The sequence below is a fragment of the Pleuronectes platessa genome, chromosome 16 (assembly GCF_947347685.1).
Source record: "Pleuronectes platessa chromosome 16, fPlePla1.1, whole genome shotgun sequence".
NCBI lineage: Eukaryota > Metazoa > Chordata > Actinopteri > Pleuronectiformes > Pleuronectidae > Pleuronectes > Pleuronectes platessa.
Window position 1 is genome coordinate 1,539,612 of NC_070641.1, and position 22,813 is coordinate 1,562,424.

The 22,813-nt window shown below is 38.8% G+C and overlaps 2 protein-coding genes across 5 annotated transcripts in view; one reads left to right on the forward strand and one right to left on the reverse strand.

Moving 5' to 3' along the window:
• nosip (nitric oxide synthase interacting protein) overlaps nucleotides 1-10,103 on the forward strand; it is a 25,444-nt gene extending 15,341 nt beyond the window's left edge. For both annotated transcript variants that reach the window (XM_053444055.1, XM_053444057.1), the window contains one exon: nucleotides 1,424-10,103. In XM_053444055.1, coding sequence (XP_053300030.1) covers nucleotides 1,424-1,495 — 72 coding nt within the window. In that variant the 3' untranslated portion in view covers nucleotides 1,496-10,103. The remainder of the gene's footprint in view (nucleotides 1-1,423) is intronic.
• Nucleotides 1,786-17,676, reverse strand: rcn3 (reticulocalbin 3, EF-hand calcium binding domain). Of its 3 annotated transcripts, XM_053444060.1 has the most exons (9): nucleotides 17,587-17,676; nucleotides 15,856-16,079; nucleotides 15,243-15,436; nucleotides 14,125-14,297; nucleotides 13,107-13,167; nucleotides 12,928-13,019; nucleotides 12,341-12,448; nucleotides 9,622-9,670; nucleotides 1,786-4,160 (listed from the first exon to the last, which is right to left on the reverse strand). In XM_053444060.1, exons 2-9 carry the CDS (start codon nucleotides 16,071-16,073, stop codon nucleotides 4,120-4,122), a joined length of 936 nt encoding a protein of 311 aa, XP_053300035.1. In that variant the 5' UTR covers nucleotides 16,074-16,079; nucleotides 17,587-17,676; the 3' UTR covers nucleotides 1,786-4,119. The 3 variants fall into 3 exon arrangements, with proteins under 3 accessions (XP_053300035.1, XP_053300034.1, XP_053300033.1); XM_053444059.1 differs by lacking the exon at nucleotides 9,622-9,670; XM_053444058.1 differs by lacking the exons at nucleotides 1,786-4,160; nucleotides 9,622-9,670 and adding an exon at nucleotides 9,749-11,070.
• Nucleotides 17,677-22,813: the final 5,137 nt, after the last annotated feature.

Consider the following 22,813-nt stretch of genomic DNA (forward strand, 5'->3'; position numbering starts at 1 on the left):
CAACCAGTCGTCCTGTCCCTGCAGCTGAAAAACATCCCCATAGCATGATGATGCCACCACCATGTTTCACTGTTGGGATTGTATTGGGCAGGTGATGAGCAGTGCCTGGTTTTCTCCACACATACCACTTAGAATTAACGCCAAAAAGTTCAATCTTGGTCTCATCAGACCAGAGAATCTTATTTCTCATAGTCTGGGAGTCCTTCATGTGTTTTTAGGCCAACACTATGCGGGCTTTCATATGTCTTGCACTGAGGAGAGGCTTCCGTCGGGCCACTCTACCATAAAGCCCCGACTGGTGGAGGGCTGCAGTGATAGTTGACTTTGTGGAACTTTCTCCCATCTTCCTACTGCATCTCTGGATCTCAGCCACAGTGATCTTTGGGTTCTTCTTTACCTCTCTCGCCAAGGCTCTTCTCCCACGATTGCTCAGTCTGGCTGGACGGCCAGGTCTAGGAAGAGTTCTAGTCGTCCCAAACTTCTTCCATTTAAGGATAATGGAGGCCACTGTGCTCTTAGGAACCTTGAGTGCTGCAGAAATTCTTTTGTTACCTTGGCCAGATCTGTGCCTTCCCACAATTCTGTCTCTGAGCACCTTGGGAAGTTCCTTCGACCTCATGATTCTCATTTGCTCTGACATGCACTGTGAGCTGTAAGGTCTTATATAGACAGGTTTTGTGCCTTTCCTAATCAAGTCCAATCAGTTTAATTAAACACAGCTGGAATCCAATGAAGGAGTGGAACCATCTCAAGGAGGATCAGAAGAAATGGACAATATGTGAGTTAAATATGAGTGTCACAGCAAAGGGTCTGAATACTTATGACCATGTGATGTTTTCTTTATTAATACATTTCTTTCTGTCAAGATGGGGTGCTGAGTGTACACTAATGAGAAATAAAATGAACTTTTTTGATTTTAGCAAATGGCTGTAATGAAATCCATACCTACTGTATATAAATACAGTTTGTTTGTGGCGGCCAGCCACGGAAAATCTGTGAATTGTGACTAAAAATGTTCCCTTGTTGCACTGGAACACCTAGCATTTAGCTGGTATGTGTATTTGATCGGGTCGATTGTCGCCTCGCTCATCTCCTTTGAGCCTGGGCGCGAGGTAGGGTTTACACTCAAACACACAGGCCCCCGGACAGCCCCAGTTGTCCAATTAGCAACTCTTATGTAAACAATCACATGGACACAAATAGGGAAATTTACTGATGTCTTCTAAATTATTGTCTTCATGTTTATATATATTACGATAAGTCAGTATTGTAATTATCATGACTATGGGTCAAGTTTACATGGGTCATGACCGTAAAATATTAAGGCCGTAATCCTAGTGTTTTTAGTTCCCCACATTTCTCGCCAGTATTACTGTACTCTGATGTGAATTTAGCGCTGATGGCCTGTCATGTGTTCTAATAGGGTGGAACTGGCTTTGCTGCCTCAGGGGTTGACCTCAGTGCCAAAGAGGCTCGTCCAGTGATGCAAGTGTGAGACAATGGAAGATCTGAGGAATGCGTGAACATGTGTCCAAGACACACACTCCGATGGCCTGTCATTTGCTGGCATATTTTTACTCTTCCCGAAGCATTTTTTTTTTTTTTTCATTTAATATAAAAGTTAAATAAATGGTTGAATACCTTTTTTACATTTTGATTGTGCTTTCAATGACTATGTACATACAAGACAAAACTCTTGATCTGAAGTTTGCCCTTCACACATAAACAACGCAGGAAATTCTCTTCTCAGACATGTTCACAACAATAAAAAAATCACTCAATCAATAAAATGTTATATCACAATTTATCTCAAAGGGCTTAACAAGGTGCGACATTCTCTGCTTTTAACCCTCAACAAAAGTAAGGAAAAATTAAAGGGGGGGTAAAAATATTGAAACTTAATAGAGCGAGCCACATGTAAGGGATCCCTCTCCCAGGACAGACAGAAGTGCAATAGATGCCACGTGTAACTGAGAACGTCAGCAAAATAACAGCATTTTATTGATCGGAAGAAACCGTTTGTAGCGTTATGGAAAGTGTGTCTACGTTTAAAGTATTTGTAGTTATTGTCAGTAATGGTAGAGTATGTATATAGGCATATTGTATATCAAGCAGTCTTGTAAATAATAGTCCATGATCAACTGCCTACACTATAAGATACACTACCACTATCCACAATCAACGGGCAACAAGATCCATGATCTGCCATCTGATTCATGATATACCAATCATAATCTACGATGTATTTGCATTAGCGATCCTGGATCGCAAACGATAAAGCACAAGGACTACGGGAAGAAGTCAAGTCAGTAACGTATTGATGAGACATTAATCTGATAAAGAGGGAGAAGAAGAGGAGCTTGGTGAGGAGAAGAATTTTAAATTATATTCTTGTATTAACCGGAAGCCAGTATAGCAAAGCTAATACAGGATAAATGTGTGCTTTTTTCCTGGTTCTTCTCAGGACACATGCTGAAGCATTTTTGACAAGCTGCAGAGTCTTTAACAACTTACTGCTGGAGCCTGATAATAAGGAATTGCAATATCAAATCTGGATGTAACAAAGGCGTGGACAAATGTTTCTGCATCTTTTTGAGATGCTACGCAAGTGAAAGAAGGCGGTCCTAGAAATTTGTTGTGTGAGAATCAAAGGAAAAATCGGGATCGAAAATCACTCCCAAGTTCCTGACTGTTTCATAGGAAGCAAGGGCAATGTTGTCTAGCGCAGCTATATCATCAGATAATGCATTTCTATGGTTTTATCTGCATTTAATAAGAGAAAATTGCTGTTCATCCAGGTTTTTATGTCCTTCAAACATGCTTGAAGTTGAGTTCATTGATTACAATATTCTAGTTTTATTATTAGGTACAACTGATTGTCATCTGCATAGCAGCGAACATTTACAGAGTGTATCCTGATAATGTTTCCTATTGGAAACATGTATAATGTGAATAAAATAGGGCCGAGCACAACAACACAGAAAATCACCCGAGTGTTAAGGCGAGACGTAGTGCAGCATTTAGAGGCAGGATGTAACATATTAATCCTGCTGCGGAGATCACATTTTTGTCTACATGTATTGCACAGGTTTTTCATCCAGATATATTTGCTCTAATTGTTTTCTTTATTTAGTTTTGTTAGGCTGGCGTGTTCGTAATGAAGAAAGTCCATAGGCTCTCTCTGATATTTGCGTTCATATATATACAGCCCCTCTGGAGAATTTCTAGAGGATCTAGAGAGTTCAGAGCATGTCTGAAAGCAGCTTTAGATTCAGTATCAAGCACTATGAAATGAATAAAAAGTTACATTCAAATTTCTGAACCATATTATTCTAAAGCCTGGCCAAATATAAGATCCTGATGACGGGGTGAATCTGACCATCTGAGTTGACTCGGTTTAGCTGTCCTATATTATGATAAGGGTCCAAACTTAGAAGGATTACACTAGTAATTACTTACCCTTTCAGACAGGCTCTGGTTTAATCTACTGCATGTGAGTCAGTGTTTGTGGGTGAAAGAGAGTGTGTATTTCTTTCGTTGTGAGGGAAAATTTTAGTTCAAAACCACTTTTATGAGTACTGGCCAAAACGTCCTCACAACCAAAATTTGTCAAAGGGCTGCTCAGTTTTATTGTTCAGGTTCAAGTTTAACTTATGCAAGGTTGGGTATGGGTTAGGTATTAAGCTGTGAAGGTTAAGGATAAAAGGGGTAAGGAAATGCATTTTATAAATGAGTGTCCTTGCAACTTTGGAAAGACAAATGTGTCAGGGTAAGATGTCCTTCCATAGCAGTCTTTAAAGCAGATAGAGGTAAACATTATAAGACTATTAATATGAATCACTCTAATTTCAAGTGATTTACATTAAACATACCCATGACTGGCAGTGTTTATTGTTTGCTGGAGATTTAATTTAATATCCATGGGTTGTTTTGAACAGTTTCTGAACATTAACCACAGTCCTCAGCAGGGTTGCCTTGTCTCTGAAAGAAGAAACAAACAAGAGCCGCTTGAAATCCCAAAGAGACTAATCTACAATATCGATTATTCTTATTCACAGTTCATCGTGGTCATCCACCCTCATGCCTCCATAGTCAGTGATGGTGCTGGTCTTGATGTAGTCAATCTTGTCCAATAGCTCGGACAGAGAGAGATGGCCATCCTGACGAGCAGAACACATCATTAGTAGGATATAAAAGCCTTGACTGGCAAGAGAGGATCACCACTCTGCTTATGTTCATGCATCTAAATAAACCTGAAAATCCTGTGAACCTGATGACCATTCAGCCATAGATATATATATATATATATAAAGGCTAGATGTCTAGATTGGGCGGTGTGGCCTAGGGGGTAGAGTGGGCGTTCTCCAACATGAAGGTTGCCGGTTCAATCCCCAATCTTCCCCATCTGCATGCCGAAGTGTCCTTGGCAAGATACTGAACCCCTAAATGGCCCCTCATAAAATGTTGAGTGTACTAAAAATTTAAGTATCTTTGGACAAAAGCGTCAGCTAAATGACATGTAAAGTCTCATCCAACAGAGTCGAATGTCCGCACATGGCGCCCAAAGTACATGTACCACTACCAACACAAATTTATGGGTGAGCGAGCCGCCTGTGGCAAAATGGCGGCCATGTGCGGACGTTCGACACCGTTGGCCGGCAACGTGGACGAGACATCTAGCCTTTATAAATATATCTATGCATTCAGCACTAAAGTACCAAGTTAGGTTTCAGAGAGCCCTTGTTGATTGGTGTTTGGTGTTTTATTGACAAATGCACATTTGTTCTCACCAATAATTTTAGCTAATAAAACTACATCCTTAGATTCAATAGTCTGACAATATTACAATACATAGATGCTTTTAGTAATGACAGTCATTTCACTGCTTGGGTTTATTACTCCTAACAATTGCACAGTCTCATATATTTTTTTAGGACCTTGGGAATCGCCGATATTTAAATATTTAAATATCGGCGATTCTGCACAATACTTTGATGTGTTCCAGTTACTAATTGCACATAGAACAATTTTTGTGTGTCAGGCATCTGTTTTTTCAAGACGGTATTTTAGCATCAAACGCCATCCCACGTGATACTCTTACTGTGGTTCAAGACTTACCCTCCGCAGGAAATAAGTGTGCGTGCAAAAGCGCCGTCAGATTCATGACACATGGGTGCCAGCCGATTGAATCGGAATCATACTAAACCGCTCTTTGAACTTAGCATACTGCCATGCCTCTATTTCTCCATATAAGGACACAACATCAGAAATTGAAGGCGCAGGTGGTGGAAGACACAAAAGACACACTTTTTTGTAGCATGTCCTCAAGAATGACAATGTTCGTCTCAGTGTACTTCCAAGTTCGGCCTGTATCATTGTATCATTGATTACAAGGCAAAAACCCCTGTTGACACTAAAGGCTGAATTATAGTCCTGCGACTGCAACCGCGGAAGGCCACGCAGCTGCATCGACGGACTCGTTTTGGTTTATACTTCTCTAACGTGCTGCGCGTGTTGCAACGCAATTCACCGCCAGAACCCTAGGCGGAGTAACGTTTTTTTTCAAAGACAAAACACACAAAGAAGAGACGTCTTCTTCTTCGTCAACTGTTTATTTACATCGCCACTCCGGCTCCTCATAGCCCATTTCTGGCGGACAAATCGGCCAGTCAGTGACGGGTTATACAAGTGGTCATACTTTCGGATCTCTACTGACAAGTGCTCTTCTATTTGGTCCATATTCGTTCTTCTAAATCTTCCGTGATTTCCGCGTATTGTGGGGCATGAAACCGGAAACTAAACTCCGGACAGGATGTAGTAAGCAGACCAATCACAAGCCTTGCGGGCTGCGTGAGGCTCGCGTCGCTTTGTCGTGTAGTTAGAAAAATTGGCGGACGCACGCAAGCCCGCAGAGGGCATGAAAGGGGCCTGTTGCGTGTCTTGCGTGCATGCGTGCGTGCGTGCAACCCGACTATAATTCGGCCTTTAGACGCAAAGGGAATTTATGACACATGACACACAGAGCTTCTCTTTCCAGCTTCTCCTTCCTCTTCTTCATCCCTATCACATCGAAGTAAGTCATATCTCATCAGTACATGTTACTGACTTGACCCCTTCCCCGAGTCCCTTTGCTTTATCTTCCGCAGATCCGTCCCGCTGTGGCCGCACCATGGATTACGATTGTGGATCGCGCATCAGAGGTCGCAATGGTGGATCCAGTACGGCGGATTCTATATCTTGCAGGCTGATCGTAGTGGTAATGGCGGATCCTGTGTCGCGTTGGCATCATATAATGATGGTGGACCACGACCGAGGTCGGCGGCTGATGAGGGATCCCAATAAGCGGCAGTTGACAATGACTGGACTATAGTGGATCCGATCTGGATGGCGGATCATGATCTTGCTGGCTGCTGATCATAGACTATGATTGCAGCAGGACTGCAAGACATATAGTATTGAAGTTATCCTTCAAAATGTTTACCCTCATCAATGCTGCTAAAAACTTTAATCTTGATGATGTTTTCCTACACCTGACATCTATTGCACTTCTGTCCGTCCTGGGAGAGGGATCCCTCACATGTGGCTCTCTGAGGTTTCTATGTATTTTTACCCTGTTAAAAGGGTTTTTAGTAGTTTTTCCTTACTCTTGCTGAGGGTTAAGGACAGAGGATGTCACACCATGTTAAAGCCCTATGAGACGAATTGTGATTTGTGAATATGGGCTATACAAATAAAATTTGATTGATTGATTGACTTAACAATTTTATTTTTGTGACCCACCTTGTCACTTTGCTCTGTGAAAGGAACATGCATTTTACTTGCTTAACGACTGTTTCTGTAGACAATCTAAGTTGGTGTATTGGCAGTTTGGGTCAGTAAATAGAACTTGGCACAGTTTCGGTTCAGCCCTACCCAAAAAAATTTGATGGACTTTGAATCCTCGTGGATTTTAAAGTGGTACCATTAAAATTTGACAGTCTTGTGTCAAGTCACTTGCTTGTTTTGGAAAGCTTCTGAGTTCCACAATTGTGCAAATTAATTTACACCATGTGATGCAGCTGCAAGATTCTGTATGAGTGAATATTTCAACCTGAAATTGCATTTTGATTGTTCAATCGTCCAGCCTATTAAATTACAACAAACATTAATAATTAATAAATGTAAAAAATGTTGTTGAGTCACATTCAATGCGCACTTAATGTTGGACACCCACCTAATATTGTGCTTCATGTTTACATGACTACATCCCATAATTTCTGCAGATTTGTCAGCTGCACATTCATCCTCGGATTTATGAAGTCATGTTTACATAACTATGTTAAGATATAGTAAAGATCTAAACAAAAACCTCTCGGCTTTACTTTCACTAATCAGGGTTTTGGTTCAGAAACAAATGATTTGCCGTTAAACTAACAAATACTTTTCAAGCTCTAGTGAAATTTTTTATTTATTAATTTACTTTGTTGATTTATGTCTTGTTAAAGGGGAAGATTATATAACATAATTTGTTCTGCTACTTTTCATTTAAGTTTTGAGTTTTGTGTTTGCAATTTAATTGATTTGTTTGGTTGTTGAATGAAATAAACGTTTATTTATATAAACAGTAGGGGAGAGCGGGGTAATGTGAGAATTTTTTTACATTTGCTCCCCTCTAGGCGAGCTAAAATGATATATCAGTAAAATGTACACATTTCCCATTAATTCAGGATGTTTCCTAGCAACGGAAATGATCAGAATGTCTTCAGGACAAAGGGCAGTGAAAATATGAGTGTTTTTAAAAAAGTGGTCTTGTGTCTCACTTTACCCCAGCTTAGGGGAATGACTCTTTTGAGGGTTGTCTTGTCAATATTTCTATCCCTTCCAGCTTTTCTTAAGGACTTCTCAATCTCTGCGAGGGGTGTTTGGCCCCAGGTTGTCTTCCTGGTGTAGTTTCTTGGCATGATGGCTTTTCTACAATGTTTATGACATTAAAAAAAAAAACCTATGTAATGTAATATTACACTAAAATATGTTTAAGACTAAACTTAACTTGTGCTTCATGTCTCACTTTACCCCGAAGCCAACATTATAGAAAAAACGACAACTTTTAGCAATTCAGGCTAATCTTCACCTAGCATCAATCACATGGTTTTATATGTTGGAAGTTCATCAACATGTATGATATACATTTTTCTACCTGAATCAATTTGTTTTCACACAACAGTTGATTAAGTTCAAAGCAAGAAAAGTTACTTTTACATGCAAAAAACACATTTTTGTGAAAAAACATAATTACCACAGCACCAGCACCAATTTCTCCTTCATGGCAAGGGGGGAATGGGAAGTGCTTGAAAACATAATGGTCACATGACCACAAATGTGTACCGTTGCCTAGATACAGGGGGTGTCTCACATTACCGATGTCTCACATTACCCCGCTCTCCCATATATATATATATATATTTCACTGGTGTAGAAATTGTGCTTTGGTACAGAAATCAGTAGCTGTTACACTAGAGCAAAGCTCAATGGGCACCAATCACCAACCATTCTTAAGAATAAATTATTTCTTAAAACCTACTTGTGCAGTTTTTACAAAGACTCTGACTTTCATCAATGGGAAGTCCACAAAACACTTTTGGAGTTTCAGTGGTAAAGTGCATTGCAGCCAAATCCAATACAATTGAAGTAAATGGTGAACGATTGTTCAAACTACAGAAAAAAAAAATGCCTTCATACTGCTCATGTGAAGGCATTTCCATAAGCCCCGAAATTGATCATCGAATCTAAACTGCGCAATTTACACCATGTTCTTAGTGTAAATGTCCTCTGCAGCTGCGTACGCACATGGATCACAGTGAGTCGAAATGAATGAGGTAACCAATTACTTCAATTTTATAATTTGCCTCTGAGACTCCAAAATGGTTTTGTGGACTGATACACTTCCCCCACCGCTCCATCAGCATAGTGGTGAGTAGATGAGTGAATTTAAATGTTTTTATGAACTATCCCTTTAAAATGTTCTCTCTAAGTGTAGCCTGTTAATTCTGAAAACAGAGTTTATTTCTGTTCTGAAATGAGCAATGCCTCAGGAAATGCAACAGGTCTGTGGATGCTGAGCTCCTTGTGTGCATGCCGCGCACCAAGCGGAACTTGAACCCGAATGTTATTGAAAATCTTTTGTTTAAACCTGACCTGGCATGTCTGGACCTAATGGGTCCATCAGGCTCAGGTCGAGTATCCACAGGTGCTCAGCTGAGGGTTCACCCGCTGTGCTGTGTTTCCAATGATGAGCTGCTCCAACTCATAACTCTGTGCACTTTCCTTTTCTCTTTCCTTGCCCCTCTCTCTTCTGTGTTTGAAAATTTAAATTTTTTCTTAAAATACCACAAAATACGATACCATAGTTCTTTTTTAGCTCCATCTATTCCTGTTACAGGATACCACTGCTTAGTCTGGATACCAACACTGGAATCTACATCACTGATATAATAGTGATATTATTTAAGAAATGCATTTATTTAAAAAAAGCAATGAGCATTACACCTGAGGTATACTGAAAAATATGAAAATTTCATGATGTGATAGCATAATTTCATGGCTATACAATTCGGCTAAAGATTGATAGGTATTAGTACTGACCAAGCATCACTACAGCAATTAGAAAAGCCACAACGGAAAAGCCAGGACTCTGAAATGCAGAAAAACAATATTCATACTACATTGTACAGTAATGCCTCAAGAATATTATTGCAAAATAAAAACTACAATTGTTTGAATTTTTTATTTTTATTTTATAGACAGAAGCCCCAAAATTTCAATTAAAACCATTGATCTTCAAATCCCCTCTTTTTGTTTGTTTCCATTGTCTGTTTCATGTACTTTAACAACAAATGGTCACATGCATTTTTGGTTATGTAAACACAAGGTTCTCAGTTAAACCCACATTTTGAAATGAACCACAGAATGTTTTTTTTCCATTCGACAATATTATACTTATGAGGATAGACATCTCAGTAAACAGTCTAATACAGTGGCCTCAAACCTGTCGATCGCTATTTACTGGTAGATCTCTAAAACTCTCTGGGCTCTGGCTGCAGATCAGCTGTGTATCGGTTGTCTGTTGTTCACATGCGCAGTGTGTCCGCTACTGACAGCGGAGCTGCAGGTTTATCTATTGCATTTCCTTGAATACAAGTTGGATTATGTATTAAATTAAATGTCCGGACCCCAAGGTAGGAAGACATGCATCTGTCAATAACAATCAAAGTCCAAGCAGAAATTAAGAGTGCTTTTACTTTAAAATGGGTTTGGAAGTGTTGTAAATCCGTTTGTCATAGACAGATAAACAGCTTCATACTGTATAGCACTGGTATTTATTAAGGTGCGCAGGAATACTTTTATACAAGGAATGTATGGCCATATTCAAGGCAAAGCCTATATGTAAAAATATTGTCAAGCTGAACCTAAATATTGTGCCTTTAACAGATGCTGTCAATATGAATATCAATGTGAATATTGTGCATTGAATAGATGAAGTTGCACAACTGCCTTTCTTTGTGAATATATTTATGCTCGTACATTCAGCCTTTAACAGAAATTTCATTTTATATGACCCTCCTTAGTGGGTGTTTTGGAAGATATCAGGGTGGTAGATCTTAGTCTACGCTTGGAAATGAAAAGTGATCTTGAGCTCGAAAAGGTTGGTGACAACTTATCTAAAGGATATGCCAATGAAACAAGGAAAAATATATTCAGGACCATCAGTAGTTTCTGTACTCACATACACGGTAGGTGATGCTTGCTGAACTCTATGTCTCTTTACTGTGGATGTGAAATTGTATATGTGGGTTCATGGGTGCATGATTATACCCTTGATTATAGCCTAACTTAAAGTCAGAAATTTCACCACCATAGAAAGCCCAATTACCCCTGTAACAAAATTCTCCATAGTAGCTCAACCTACTGGGGCGTGAAGGCTCATCAAAGTTCATCATGTCTCTTTGTTAAATCTTCCCCATAATTGGTTGCCTGGCTGCCCACAAACATGTTCCAGTTGGCCAGAATCTCCTTCTTGGTTATTTTCTCATCCTGTTATTTGGTTTATTGGTTTTTGATTGAGAGAAAAATGGGGGGGGGGGGGGGGGGCAAGAGGTAATGAAAAACAGGGGCAAGAGAAAGAGAAGTTTGTTAATAATTAAACCACAATTACCCCAATTATTTCCAAAATTTTTACCAATATACTTGACAGCATAGACACATGACAGTCTGCTGGTCATTAAAATTATGACATAACTCTGAATGCTGTACCTGTCCTCACAGTTGTTCTTGGTTACATGAAGCACGTTGTCCTTCTACAATTAGGTAGTAATGAAGTCTTCTGTATGTACATGGTCCCTGTCATCTTCATTTGAGTAATTGTGGATTTTTAAAGCATTGTGTTTTTTTACATCATTGTGCTGTTTGTGACTGGTTTTCTTTAACTCTAAGTTTTTGGGATGAATTTGTCTGTATTTCAGAAAAAAGTCAATAGTATTCAGCATCCCAGAGTAGCCATTACAAACCACAATGAGATAAAATGTAACAATGTGTAAAAAATAGGTCTGATACATTTTCAAAACAAACTTATTACAGGCTTTATGCAATATTGCAGGGCTATTTGGTGGCACTGCATGACATTTAGCTAGGTGTATCTAATAAACTGCCAACTCGCTGCACAATTAAATTACTTAAAGGATAACATATCTCAAGGTACTTTTTTTTACCTCAGTAATTTTCTTAAACATTAAACATGCCATTATTGTGATTTCAAACAATAACAAGGGAATACCCTACACTATTTGTTAAGGTCTATTTTCAGCAGCGGATTAATCCAAATTTGGGGCCATCAAGTGCAACATGCTTACTGGTTTTAATCAGAGGGAGCTCTATAGCTCAGTGGAATAGAATATATCAGTCTTTGCATACATTGACTTTTGGATAAATTCTTCTCATGGAGTTTGTTGACAGTAGCAAATCTAGGTTTTAAACACAAACTCTAACCATATCATAAAATATCAGTGCATGGTACTGCATGAATTAAATACAATTTTCAGTTGCTAGCCGTTTTCCACGTTGAAGCAACTTTGAACACACCACAGATCAGTTTTTACCCTCTTTCTGCTCCCCGTTTACAACTGCATCACCACCAGCTGCAGATGTTAATCCTCTGAGATGGTATTAATATGAAAGTAAACCCAAAAACAATTCTGGTATTTGGTATTTATAAATGGTAAATATGAGATCTGTGGTTTAGTTTCTATGTGTGTATGTGAGTGTCAAAGGCTCTCTGTGGCATAGGTCGGAGAACTGGGAGGTCTACCTTGTCCGTGTCTGTATCATGGATCAAGTGTTTGGCTTCATTGTCAGCATGGTCAACCTCTCGTGGCAAAATCCACTCGGCCACTTCATCATCATCCAGGTAGCCATCCTGGACACACACAAGGGTATTACTGAGAAGGTGCTTTCAGACAAGCAGTTTCTCCAGATTTTTTCTGGAGGAGGTGCATGTGTTAAACACAAATGTCAGAATGAGACACTCAGCAGTCTCTGTGGAATTTCTCTTCCTGAACTCCTAGTATATAGTATCGTACTAGTATAAGTCAGTTGAAATTCAGGAGAATTCAATGTGTGAACCCACGCTGGATTCACAGCGTGTGAGTGGTGGAGAATGATGCGCAACAGATGTAAAAATGAAAAACTCTTCTTCTTCTCACCTGTAAGCAATGGCATTTTCAAGTAGTGTCACAACAGTATACACATGTAAAAACATGTACACATAAACAAAATTTCCCAAAAGGCAATTGATTGCATACATTATGATGAACTCAGACACTGGATTGACATCACCCCAACTCTTCCGGGTTAATGTGTTGAGAAAAGATTGGTGAATAGCTGAGCAGCATTTACCTTGTTGGCATCTCTGAACTCTGCGAAATGTTTCCTCTCTGTCTGGATCCACTCTGGCTCACTCTCCCCATTCTCTGGTGTGTACATGTCGCCTATGAAGCAGAAGGCACACATTTAGGGCAGATTGAATCCAGGTGACAAGTGGAGTAGCTGGTTTAAAACATAACTCAGTCACCCACCAATGTATTCATTTAAGTTGATCTTGCCATCTCCATTTTTATCAATGTCTTCCACCGTCTCCTATAAAAAGAGAATAGTTAAATTATTTTCAGTAATTTTCTGTAAAGGTTTCTTAATAATAAAAGCTCTCTGAGGAGGTGAAGCCTATAAAAAGTAAGCTGTTTGTCTTTTATATGAATAGTATTAGCTGTCCTGCTTGACAGATATGATACTGTGTTAATTCTTTAAAAATACAATATCCATTATTATCGATTGGGCAAGAGGCAGGGTACACCTAGACGGGTTACCTGTCACCTTTCATGTCCCATTCACAACTATGGGCATTTTAGAATCACCAATTGACCTAACCTCCATGTTACACATGCAGAGGAAAACATTCCTTTTAAGGCTCCATACACAGATGTACAGTAAACCAGATTGCAGTAACCAGAAGTTGGTTGGTCCTAGTCTCCCCCATTCTGCATACCAAATTGTCCATGGGCAAGACCCTGAACCCCAAATTACCTCTGACGGCTAAGCCGGCAGTGTATGAGTGATAAGTGACAGGGAAAATAATATGTGTGAATAGATGAATGGCAAAACTTAACTGTAAAGAGCTTTGAGTGTCATCAAGACTGGAATAGCGCTATATAAATAAAGAGCATTTACCATTTAGCATTAAAGGTGCTTTCAGACAGCATGCACTGGCATCACAGCTGCAGCAAAGTTCTGTATCATAAATCAATAGCAACATAATGTAACACAGGTACTGTGACACTCCTCTGATCCTGACAGACTGCACAGCACATAATTAGTCGATTTTAGCTTAAACTAGAGACATTTTTTGTTATGTGAAATTTATTAATATCAAATAAATTAAAAAACATAAGCCTAGGTTCACTAAGGGACTAAGTTTCCTCCTACCATGAAGGTGCATACAACAGACAACTGGGACTGACTTTTATAGAACAAAATCACTGACACATGACTAAAAATTATTCTAATCTAAGTTCTCAATGTTTAGAGAGTAGACTCTACCTTCACTACCAATTCCTTCATGTAATCAAACTCCTCAGGGTGCAGGAAGGCAGTAAACTCCTCCCGTGTAGCAATATCATCACCGTCTCGGTCAGCTGTCTTGAAACGTCTTTCGTCGCGGCGGAGCATGGACTTATAGGTAGCCTTGTCTTCAACATCATCAAACTCCTCATCTGAAATCACAAAAGTTAAATTTTTCTGTGAAACAGGTATTCTACTGTTCCATTTCAGATTGAACTCATAAATTTTGTGTAGATTATTAATCCGTCCAGACAATTCTAGTCCTAGGTCATTAAGATGCTCTGAAAAATGAAAATTTGAACATCCACTAAAATCCATGAAAACTGAGCTAACTATTTGCTGATGAAGTCCATGCAATATTATTGAAAGCTACAGAAAAGACTTGGAATTTGAAGTGACATTTTTTAACAATGTCACACGTAATTAAGCTTTGGTCTGGTATCTTTTGCTATAAGCTGCGCCTGAAAGTTTATATTAATCATCTAAAGGCAAATATCTCAGTTCCATTTGCTAATGAAGGCCATAAGGTGTGGCTGAAAGCCGTAGACAGCAGGTAAGTGGAAATTTGAGTTGAAATTATTTTGTAACACACTGTGTTTTTTTTAAAGAAGATTCAGGAAAGTGTGTGCTGGGACAGGCTCCATTCACTCATGCATGGATAAGTCAATCACATTAGGGACAGATGGATAGACTGTAAACATGAATAACAGGAGTTAAAATAGTTTTTGTTATTTGTCAGCTATGGCTGATGTTAACAATTATTCAAGACATTCTAAATCCAAGATGGAACCCTCGCTGAATGGAGTTAGGTGCATTTGGTATGTTCTGTGATTTGATAGTAGCTTAAGAAAAGTGGCCTGACAGAAGATGCTTGTGTTTACTTATGCAGTCCCTAAATGTACACTTCTTCTCTGTCACATTTGTCATGGTAGCTTACATGAATGCAGCACTAAAAATGTGTTTCTAGGTTACAAAGCAGGGGGTATAAAAGACAAGGAGGTGGAAGAAATCAGACATTGAGAAGAAGAAAATTACATGAAGGGGGGAGAGTTATACAATTTAGAAATGAGGAACATCTTTCACACACAAAGAATTACCCAGATAGTATCCATAGGTGGTATTTTTGTACTCCTCCCAAGCAATCTTCCCGTCCTGATTCTGGTCGTAGTCGTTCCAGTTTTTGTTCACATTCTCCTCAATGTACCGCCTCTGCCGGTGTTTGATCCAGTAGTGCAGCTCTGCGTGGTTGACAAAGCCATTCTTGTCAGTGTCAATGCGATCCACAATCTTTCTGTGGAGAGTGGTTTGGTCAGAATTATGAATAAGTTATAAATTTAAGGATTTGCTCTTGTAAATGCTTTTTAATGTTTCAATCGATACCAAAATGTTTTTGACTGTGCAGCCTTTACGATTCCGCAACAGTGTTAGCTGGAGAAGGCATCTTTAGAGGTAGTTTTATCTACAAACTTCTATCTTGTGTCTTGTATCTTAACACTTTGACACTTAAAAGTGAAACAATCGGCTCCCTCTATACCTTTGGAAGTAGAACACAAAATTGCCATATATAACACTAATGTCTTCAGTAAAAAACTCCTTGATGAGTAAATAATAACACACAAGTACTTTGAAGTAGCCATGGCTATTGCTGAGGCAGTTGGTAGCAGCCCTTTATAGTTTAGAAAGAGTGTGCTGAAGGTCAGCTTAACCTACGCTAATCTGTCTTTGCTCTCATCAGGGGTCAGTTGGTCAAAGGTCTTGGCCTCTTCCTTGCCCAGAAAGGCCTCATGGTCATACTGGAAGCCGTGATCATCCTTGTGGACATGGTCACTCAAATCAGCATGGTGATGGATGCGTTTCTCCTGAGCGGGGACAGCAAAGGCAACAGCAGCCAGGATGCAGAGGGACACGAGTGACTTGAGCAGCATCATGATCAACTGGAGAAGTGTGATGGAGACGCATAGTGGAGTGGCACAGAGATAGAAAATATAAAACAGAACATAGTAGAACTTTTAAATACCTAAAGCATAAAACAACAAAAACATTAAATTAAATAACGTAGAGCAAGGTCTGCACCTAAGTTTTTCATTTAAAAAGCCAAATGAACAACAGCCCCCAAAGGCCCAGGAAATAAAGGCCCAGAAGAACCTCCTGGAATCTCTCCACCCAACAATGCACAGCTAGGTTACTCAGATTCAGCCGGGGTTTACAGCTTGCTCTGTTCAGACCAGATTCTTTGACCCTGGAGTTCAGGTGGTCAAAGCGGGATGGTGGGTAAATGTTAGCATCAAACTGTTGAGACTGAGGAGATGAAATGTTCTCATAACATGAGTTTAAATAAGTCAAGTATTATCAACTATCATAACTGCAGCAAGATATTTGGTACGTTCTACAGTTACATCATGTTCAGCAGGCCCGGTATGAAATGCTGCTTGACACATTCATTATTTCTTTGGTCTTAACCACATGAATCCCCAAGGAGCATTTTTGCCCCAGTCTCTATATTCTATTACAGTACTATGACCACCTCATGGACAGACTCACTTGACACACACCAACAAATTTCTACTCTTTAACTGTGAATGTACATACGGACAGAAAAGCAGGCATCAGACAGTTGTTCCATCCACCTAGTCGCCATTAACCCTGTCACTGCTAAGAGCAGAGCTAAATCAATCAAATTTGATTTGTATAGTCCATATTCACAAATGGCAATTTGTCTCCTGGGGCTTGTTTTGGAATCTTCATTCCATAACCCTCAATAAGTGTAAGGAAAAACTATCAAAAAAACACTATTATCAAATTAATAAAGTTTTATTTGTATAGCCCATATTCACAAATTGACAACTGACATCCTTTGCGCTTAACCCTCATCAAGAATAAGGAAACCCTTGTTTAGGGTTATGTTTCTCTTTTTTTTTCCTCTAAAAAATTAGAAACCTCAGAGAGAGACACATGTAAGGGATCCCTCTCCCAGGACAGACAGAGGTGCAATAGATGCCACGTGTAACTGAACGCATTAACAAAATAACTGTATATACAACACTGATTAGAAAAAAACTGTTTTTAACATAATGGAAAGAGGTATCATTGTAAAAAGTGTTTATACAAAAGATGTCCTATAGGAATGAAGGGAGCAGCAATGACAATTGAAAAGAGTTATTGTCAGTAATGGTAGATTTGGTAATATGAGTATCCATATTGTATATCAAGCAGTATTGTTGTAATCATAATCCATGATCAGCTGCCATCACACTCAACATACAATGACTACCCTGAGTAGATTTATCCTGTAGCGCCCCCCCCCCCCCCCCCCCCCCCCCCATCCCTAGTCTTTACATTTCCTTTCCCCTCATGTTGCTGGCAGTGTTTAAAATAAGCTTCAAATATTAGAAGTTCCTTTTCCTCCAACACTCTTTAATAGACAAGATTACACCAACTCACCAGATCCCACGAAACCTCCCTTCAGAGTTTGTGGACCGTTGGCAGGAAAATTTATAAATAGCATAGTCGGGGAGGCGGGCTTTCTTTCTCAGATACCCAATTAACAGTGGCCTAACGTGGATTCCAACCAATACAAAAGCGGGACGTAGTGACAAAGTACTCTCATTGGCTGTCAACCGCCACGTTGACACGCAGAGGCACCAAAGATCTGTTTAACCCTATAGCTGCGGCATGAGAGTAAAAAAGTTTCCTAAACAAAGATCCTTACGATAGAAAATGTTATGCGTTCAAAGAAATTTACGATGGATAATCTGTCGGTTGGGACCTCCTACCTCATGTACATATGGACACAGATATACTGAAAGAAAAATATGTGAGAATAAATAAATGTGTAAATAAATTTAAGACATTTATTTCTGTGTTTCTGTATTTATTATTTTTTTTGATTTCCTTATGTTTTTATACAAGTCACAAGAACAGTATTTGAGCATTTATTGAGTTAATCATGGTGATTCCTCCTCACATATAGTTTGACAATCCTGGTCTATTTCTGCGCTGTGGAGCTAAATTCATGCTAAAACAAACAAACCATGTTTAACAAATTCAATCATTCACTTAGTTGCAAACACTGTGTGGTTTGCAAATATAAAAACCCATTACACAACTCATCTGTTTTTTAGCAAATACAAAACACACCTAACAAACAACAAAACAAAAATACATATTTATAAAGAAAATATGTTTCAGAAACAAGTAGTCTTCTGCTTTTCATACAAGAACAAAAAAATAAATCCCACAAGTACAAAAAAAGTACAAAAACTAAAGCAAATATTATACCTAAATAGATTTCGTTTCCTTGAAGAAGCAGATCTTTAATAATTTGCTGTCAATGTGTTATAGTGCATAGCATTATGAAGTCTATAGACACTGGACCTATATAATAGTTTATTATAATTTTGTCGTTTTTCAATGAATTAAGTATTCATAGAATAACAAAGTGCTGCGAATAGATGCCCTGTATGTGTGTGAATGGGTGAATGTAAAACTGTACTGTAAAGCGCTTTGAGTGGTCATGAAAACTAGAAAAGCGCTATATAAAAACAAAACCATTTACCATTTATTTCCAAAATGATACAGAGAATGCACCATGGCAGCCATTTTACACACAGTAAGTATAAATAATGCAATTAGACCCTAATTGTTTTTGGTAAGCTAATGTAAATATTATATAAATATTACTACAGTATCATCTACAAAATATCATATCTTTTGTATGAAATCTTAAATTTTTTATGTAACCAAGCATTCTGTAACATATATACACAAGTGACATTTGTAACAAAGCAAAAGGCTTGAAAATAGGATGAGAATTCACTGAGATCTCCTGCCCCACATGTGCATTAGAAGACCCAGCTGCACGTACCAAGGTGGCCCGGGTTAGAGGCAGGATTCGACTGTAAGGTAAAACAAGCAATAAGCAGTCTATTTAAATATATATGTTTTTTTCTATTGAGCGGTAGAATTAAAGCAACGTGTCTGACACATCCCTTTTTTTTTGTTAACTGTTGCAGAGCTGCGACTTGCTCTGAGATAGAGAACATGTGTGATCGACCAGTAATTCACTGGTTTAGACTGTGATGACATGTGTGTCAAGGAGGAGTAGGAGATTTCAGATCCATTTTAAGCCTTATTTTGTCTGAATCAAACAAATTTCTAGGCAGTGGTGGCTGGTAAATACTGTGCACAGGGGCGCCGCTCCCTCCAACATCCTGAGACAAAAAAGCCTGCATAAAAATGTTAGACATTATTTTATTATGTAATTATGCTCCTGGTAGACCATAAGCTCCTGTGAGCATTCAAATTAAGTGCTTTTCAAACTGCATTTGGTTAATTTCTGTTCAGTTTATATACTTCTGGCCGGACAATTCAATTTTTTTTATCTAATGTGATTGGGTGACCATCAACACCTTGGTAGGTAAAATTTGAAATGGCATGAAAGTTGCCAAAGTCCCTTAGATACAATGGGCCTCATTCAGAAACAGTGCATACACACAAATCTGCCGGCCTCTGAAGGTCAAATCTGGAATTCATCTCTATGTCCTTACCTAAATTTGTTTTGTCCTAGAAAATACAAACACAGCCCTCTATTAACTAAATGCATAATATATTAAAACTCAATTTATTTATACAAAAAAGGCTTTAATAGACAACAATAATTTAATTTACTAATGCATCAACCAAATGTATTAAATAACCATGTAATTGAAGCCCTTTCATCCTCATCATTGTTGTCATAAATAAAAAACATCAACTATACCAGTCTAGATAGTTTACTTAGTTTACAGTAGAGTATACATTTTGAAATGTCACAGTTTTGGCTTTAGTTAAGTTGTTTATTGGCCTATAATTGATCGGTCACTCCCAACAATTTCTAGTGCCATGAAATAGACTCTAGACATCTTTATTTATAATTGAGATAATTATTTATTTTTTAATAAGTCTTTAATTATTTTCATATCATTTTATTTCCAAATAGTTCAAGAGAGAGAGAAAGTGTCTAGTTACAAGGTTTATTAAAATCAGACACTAATGGCACAGCACTGTGTATTGCATCTTTCTTTCAACCAAAAATTCTTTGCGCTGGTTAGGAGGTACCCGGCTGAATTTTTTTTTTAAAAGGGGGTACATCACTGAAAAAAGGTTGAGAACCACTGAAATAGAGCATCTGTAGTTGATTTTAACTGATTAATTGGGAGCAAAAATTATATGAGAGCTTTTAAAATTATATATATATGTATATATATATCAACCTTCAAATCCCCCTGGGGCTCACTACAATGACATCCAAGCCCACAAACGCGTACATTTTTTCTATGTTAAACTCATTAACTGGGGAAGTTCTGTGGTGATATGTTTTAGATACATTTTTTAAATCCTATTCACCAGTGCCAATTGGCAAATGAATCGAAATTAGTGCATTTTAATAAGTTAACGCCTAATTTTCATATCTAATATCTAATTGTCGATTAGTTGCACTGGAAGCTTAGTCCTTTGTCCATCACCACTCATCTCCCCACAAGAGAAGAAAAACCCGCACACCTGGGACAGGAGCTGGGAGGTTAAAAACACTGCGCTGAGTCACAATCTGTGGGAAGAATGTAGCTTCTGTCTTCAAGAGTGTCTTCTGCCACGAACTGATAATCACAAGTATTTAGTTATTAATCGATGATGTCGGATCATGAATCCGGATCATTCAGCTCACTTAACCCTGATGTCCTGACGTTACGTCTTGTGTTGTGTAGCAGGTTTAAACATGTTTCTCATAAAGTCTAGAGTGAAACACAGGCAACACACGCAACAGCAGCACCCTTGACAGAGAGGGAGAACAACAATATTAACACACACATTCACACATTATGAATCAGACACATAACAAACACAAAGTAAACATCAGTACTGTTTGAGTCCTACTGTGATCGGTGCTGGTGAATATAGTTTTTTTTTAATCAAACTTATATTCAAGAGATAACACAAACACATACAAAAACAATCTACCATGAGATGAAAAACATACATAAACCAGTCACCTGACAAGAACCTAGAAAAGAGACCACATACAGTGCCTTGCATAAGTATTCACCCCCCTTGGACTTTTTCCCATTATGTACTGTTACTAACTGGAATTCAAATGGACTTAAAAAACTTTTTCCCGTTTGATCAACAAAACATGCATAGTACTTTGGAGGTGCAAAATACATTTTATTGTGACACAAACAATAATGAGAACAAAAAAGTTGACATCTGTTGGGTGCATAAGTATTCACCCCCCTGTGTCAATACTTGGTAGAACCCCCTTTCGCTGCAATTACAGCTGCAAGTCTTTTGGGGTATGTCTCTACCAGCTTTGCACATCTAGAGATGGAAAGGTTTGTCCATTCTTCTTGGCAAAAAAGATGAAGCTCATTCAGATTGGATGGAGACCGTCTGTGAACCGCAATCTTCAAGTCTTGCCATAGATTCTCTATTGGATTGAGGTCTGGGCTTTGACTGGGCCATTTTAAGACATTAACATTCTTTAATCCAAACCATTCCTTTGTAGCTCTGGCTGTATGTTTAGGGTCATTGTCCTGCTGGAAGATGAACCTCCGCCCCAGTCTCAAGTCTTTTGCAGACTGCATCAGATTTTCTTCAAGGATTTCCCTGTATTTGGCTCCATCCATCTTTCCCTCTATTCTGACCAGTTTCCCTGTACCTGCTGAAGATAAGCATCCCCACAGCATGATGCTACCACCACCATGTTTCACTGTTGGGATGGTGTGCTCAGGGTGATGGGCAGTGTTGGGTTTTCGCCACACATAGCGTTTTGCATTGAGGCCAAAAAGTTCAATTTTGGTCTCATCTGACCAGAGCACCTTCTTCCACATGTTTGCTGTGTCTCCCACATGGCTTCTGGCAAACTCCAAACGGGATTTTTTATGGATCCGTTTCAACAATGGCTTTCTTCTTGCCACTCTTCCATAAAGGCCAGATTTGTGGAGTAGACGACTAATAGTTGTCCTGTGGACAGATTCTCCCACCTCAGCTGTGGATCTCTGCAACTCCTCCAGAGTAACCATGGGCCTCCTGGGTGCTTCTCTGATTAATTTTCTCCTTGTCCGACTCTTCAGTTTGGGTGGACGGCCTCCTCTTGGTAGGTTTGCGGTTGTGCCATATTCTTTCCATTTTCTTATGATGGATTTTATGGTGCTCAGAGAGATGTTCAAAGCGCTGGATATTTTTTTATAACCTAACCCTGCTTCATATTTCTCTACAACTTTATCCCTGACCTGTTTGGTGAGCTCCTTAGTCTTCATGATGCTGTTTGTTCAGTAATGATCTCCAACAAACTCTGAGTCCGTCACAGAACAGGTGTATTTATACTGAGATTAAATTGCAGACAGATGGACCCTATTTACTAATTATGTGACTTGCAAATGTGACTTGTGAATGCAATTGGTCGCACCAGATCTTTGTTAGGGGTTTCACAGTAAAGGGGGTGAATACATATGCACTCAAAACTTTTCAGATTTTTATTTGTAAATAATTGTGAAGTCCATGTAATATTTCCCCCCACTTCCAAATGATGCACTATTTTGTGTTGGTCCATTACATAAACTCACGATGAAATAAATTTTAATCTGTGGTTATACCATGACAAAATGTAGAAAAGTCCAAAGGGGGTGAATAC

What these genes read in the sequence shown, in the direction of transcription:
- rcn3 (XM_053444059.1), bottom strand. Translation starts at nt 16,073, where the DNA reads ATGATGCTGCTCAAGTCACTCGTGTCCCTCTGCATCCTGGCTGCTGTT. An exon ending in CAACTTAAATGAATACATTG is followed by an intron (nt 13,020 to 13,106) that starts GTGGGTGACTGA and finishes TCTGCTTCATAG; the next exon opens with GCGACATGTACACACCAGAG. An exon ending in ATGATACAGACACGGACAAG is followed by an intron (nt 4,161 to 12,340) that starts GTAGACCTCCCA and finishes TCTGCTCGTCAG; the next exon opens with GATGGCCATCTCTCTCTGTC.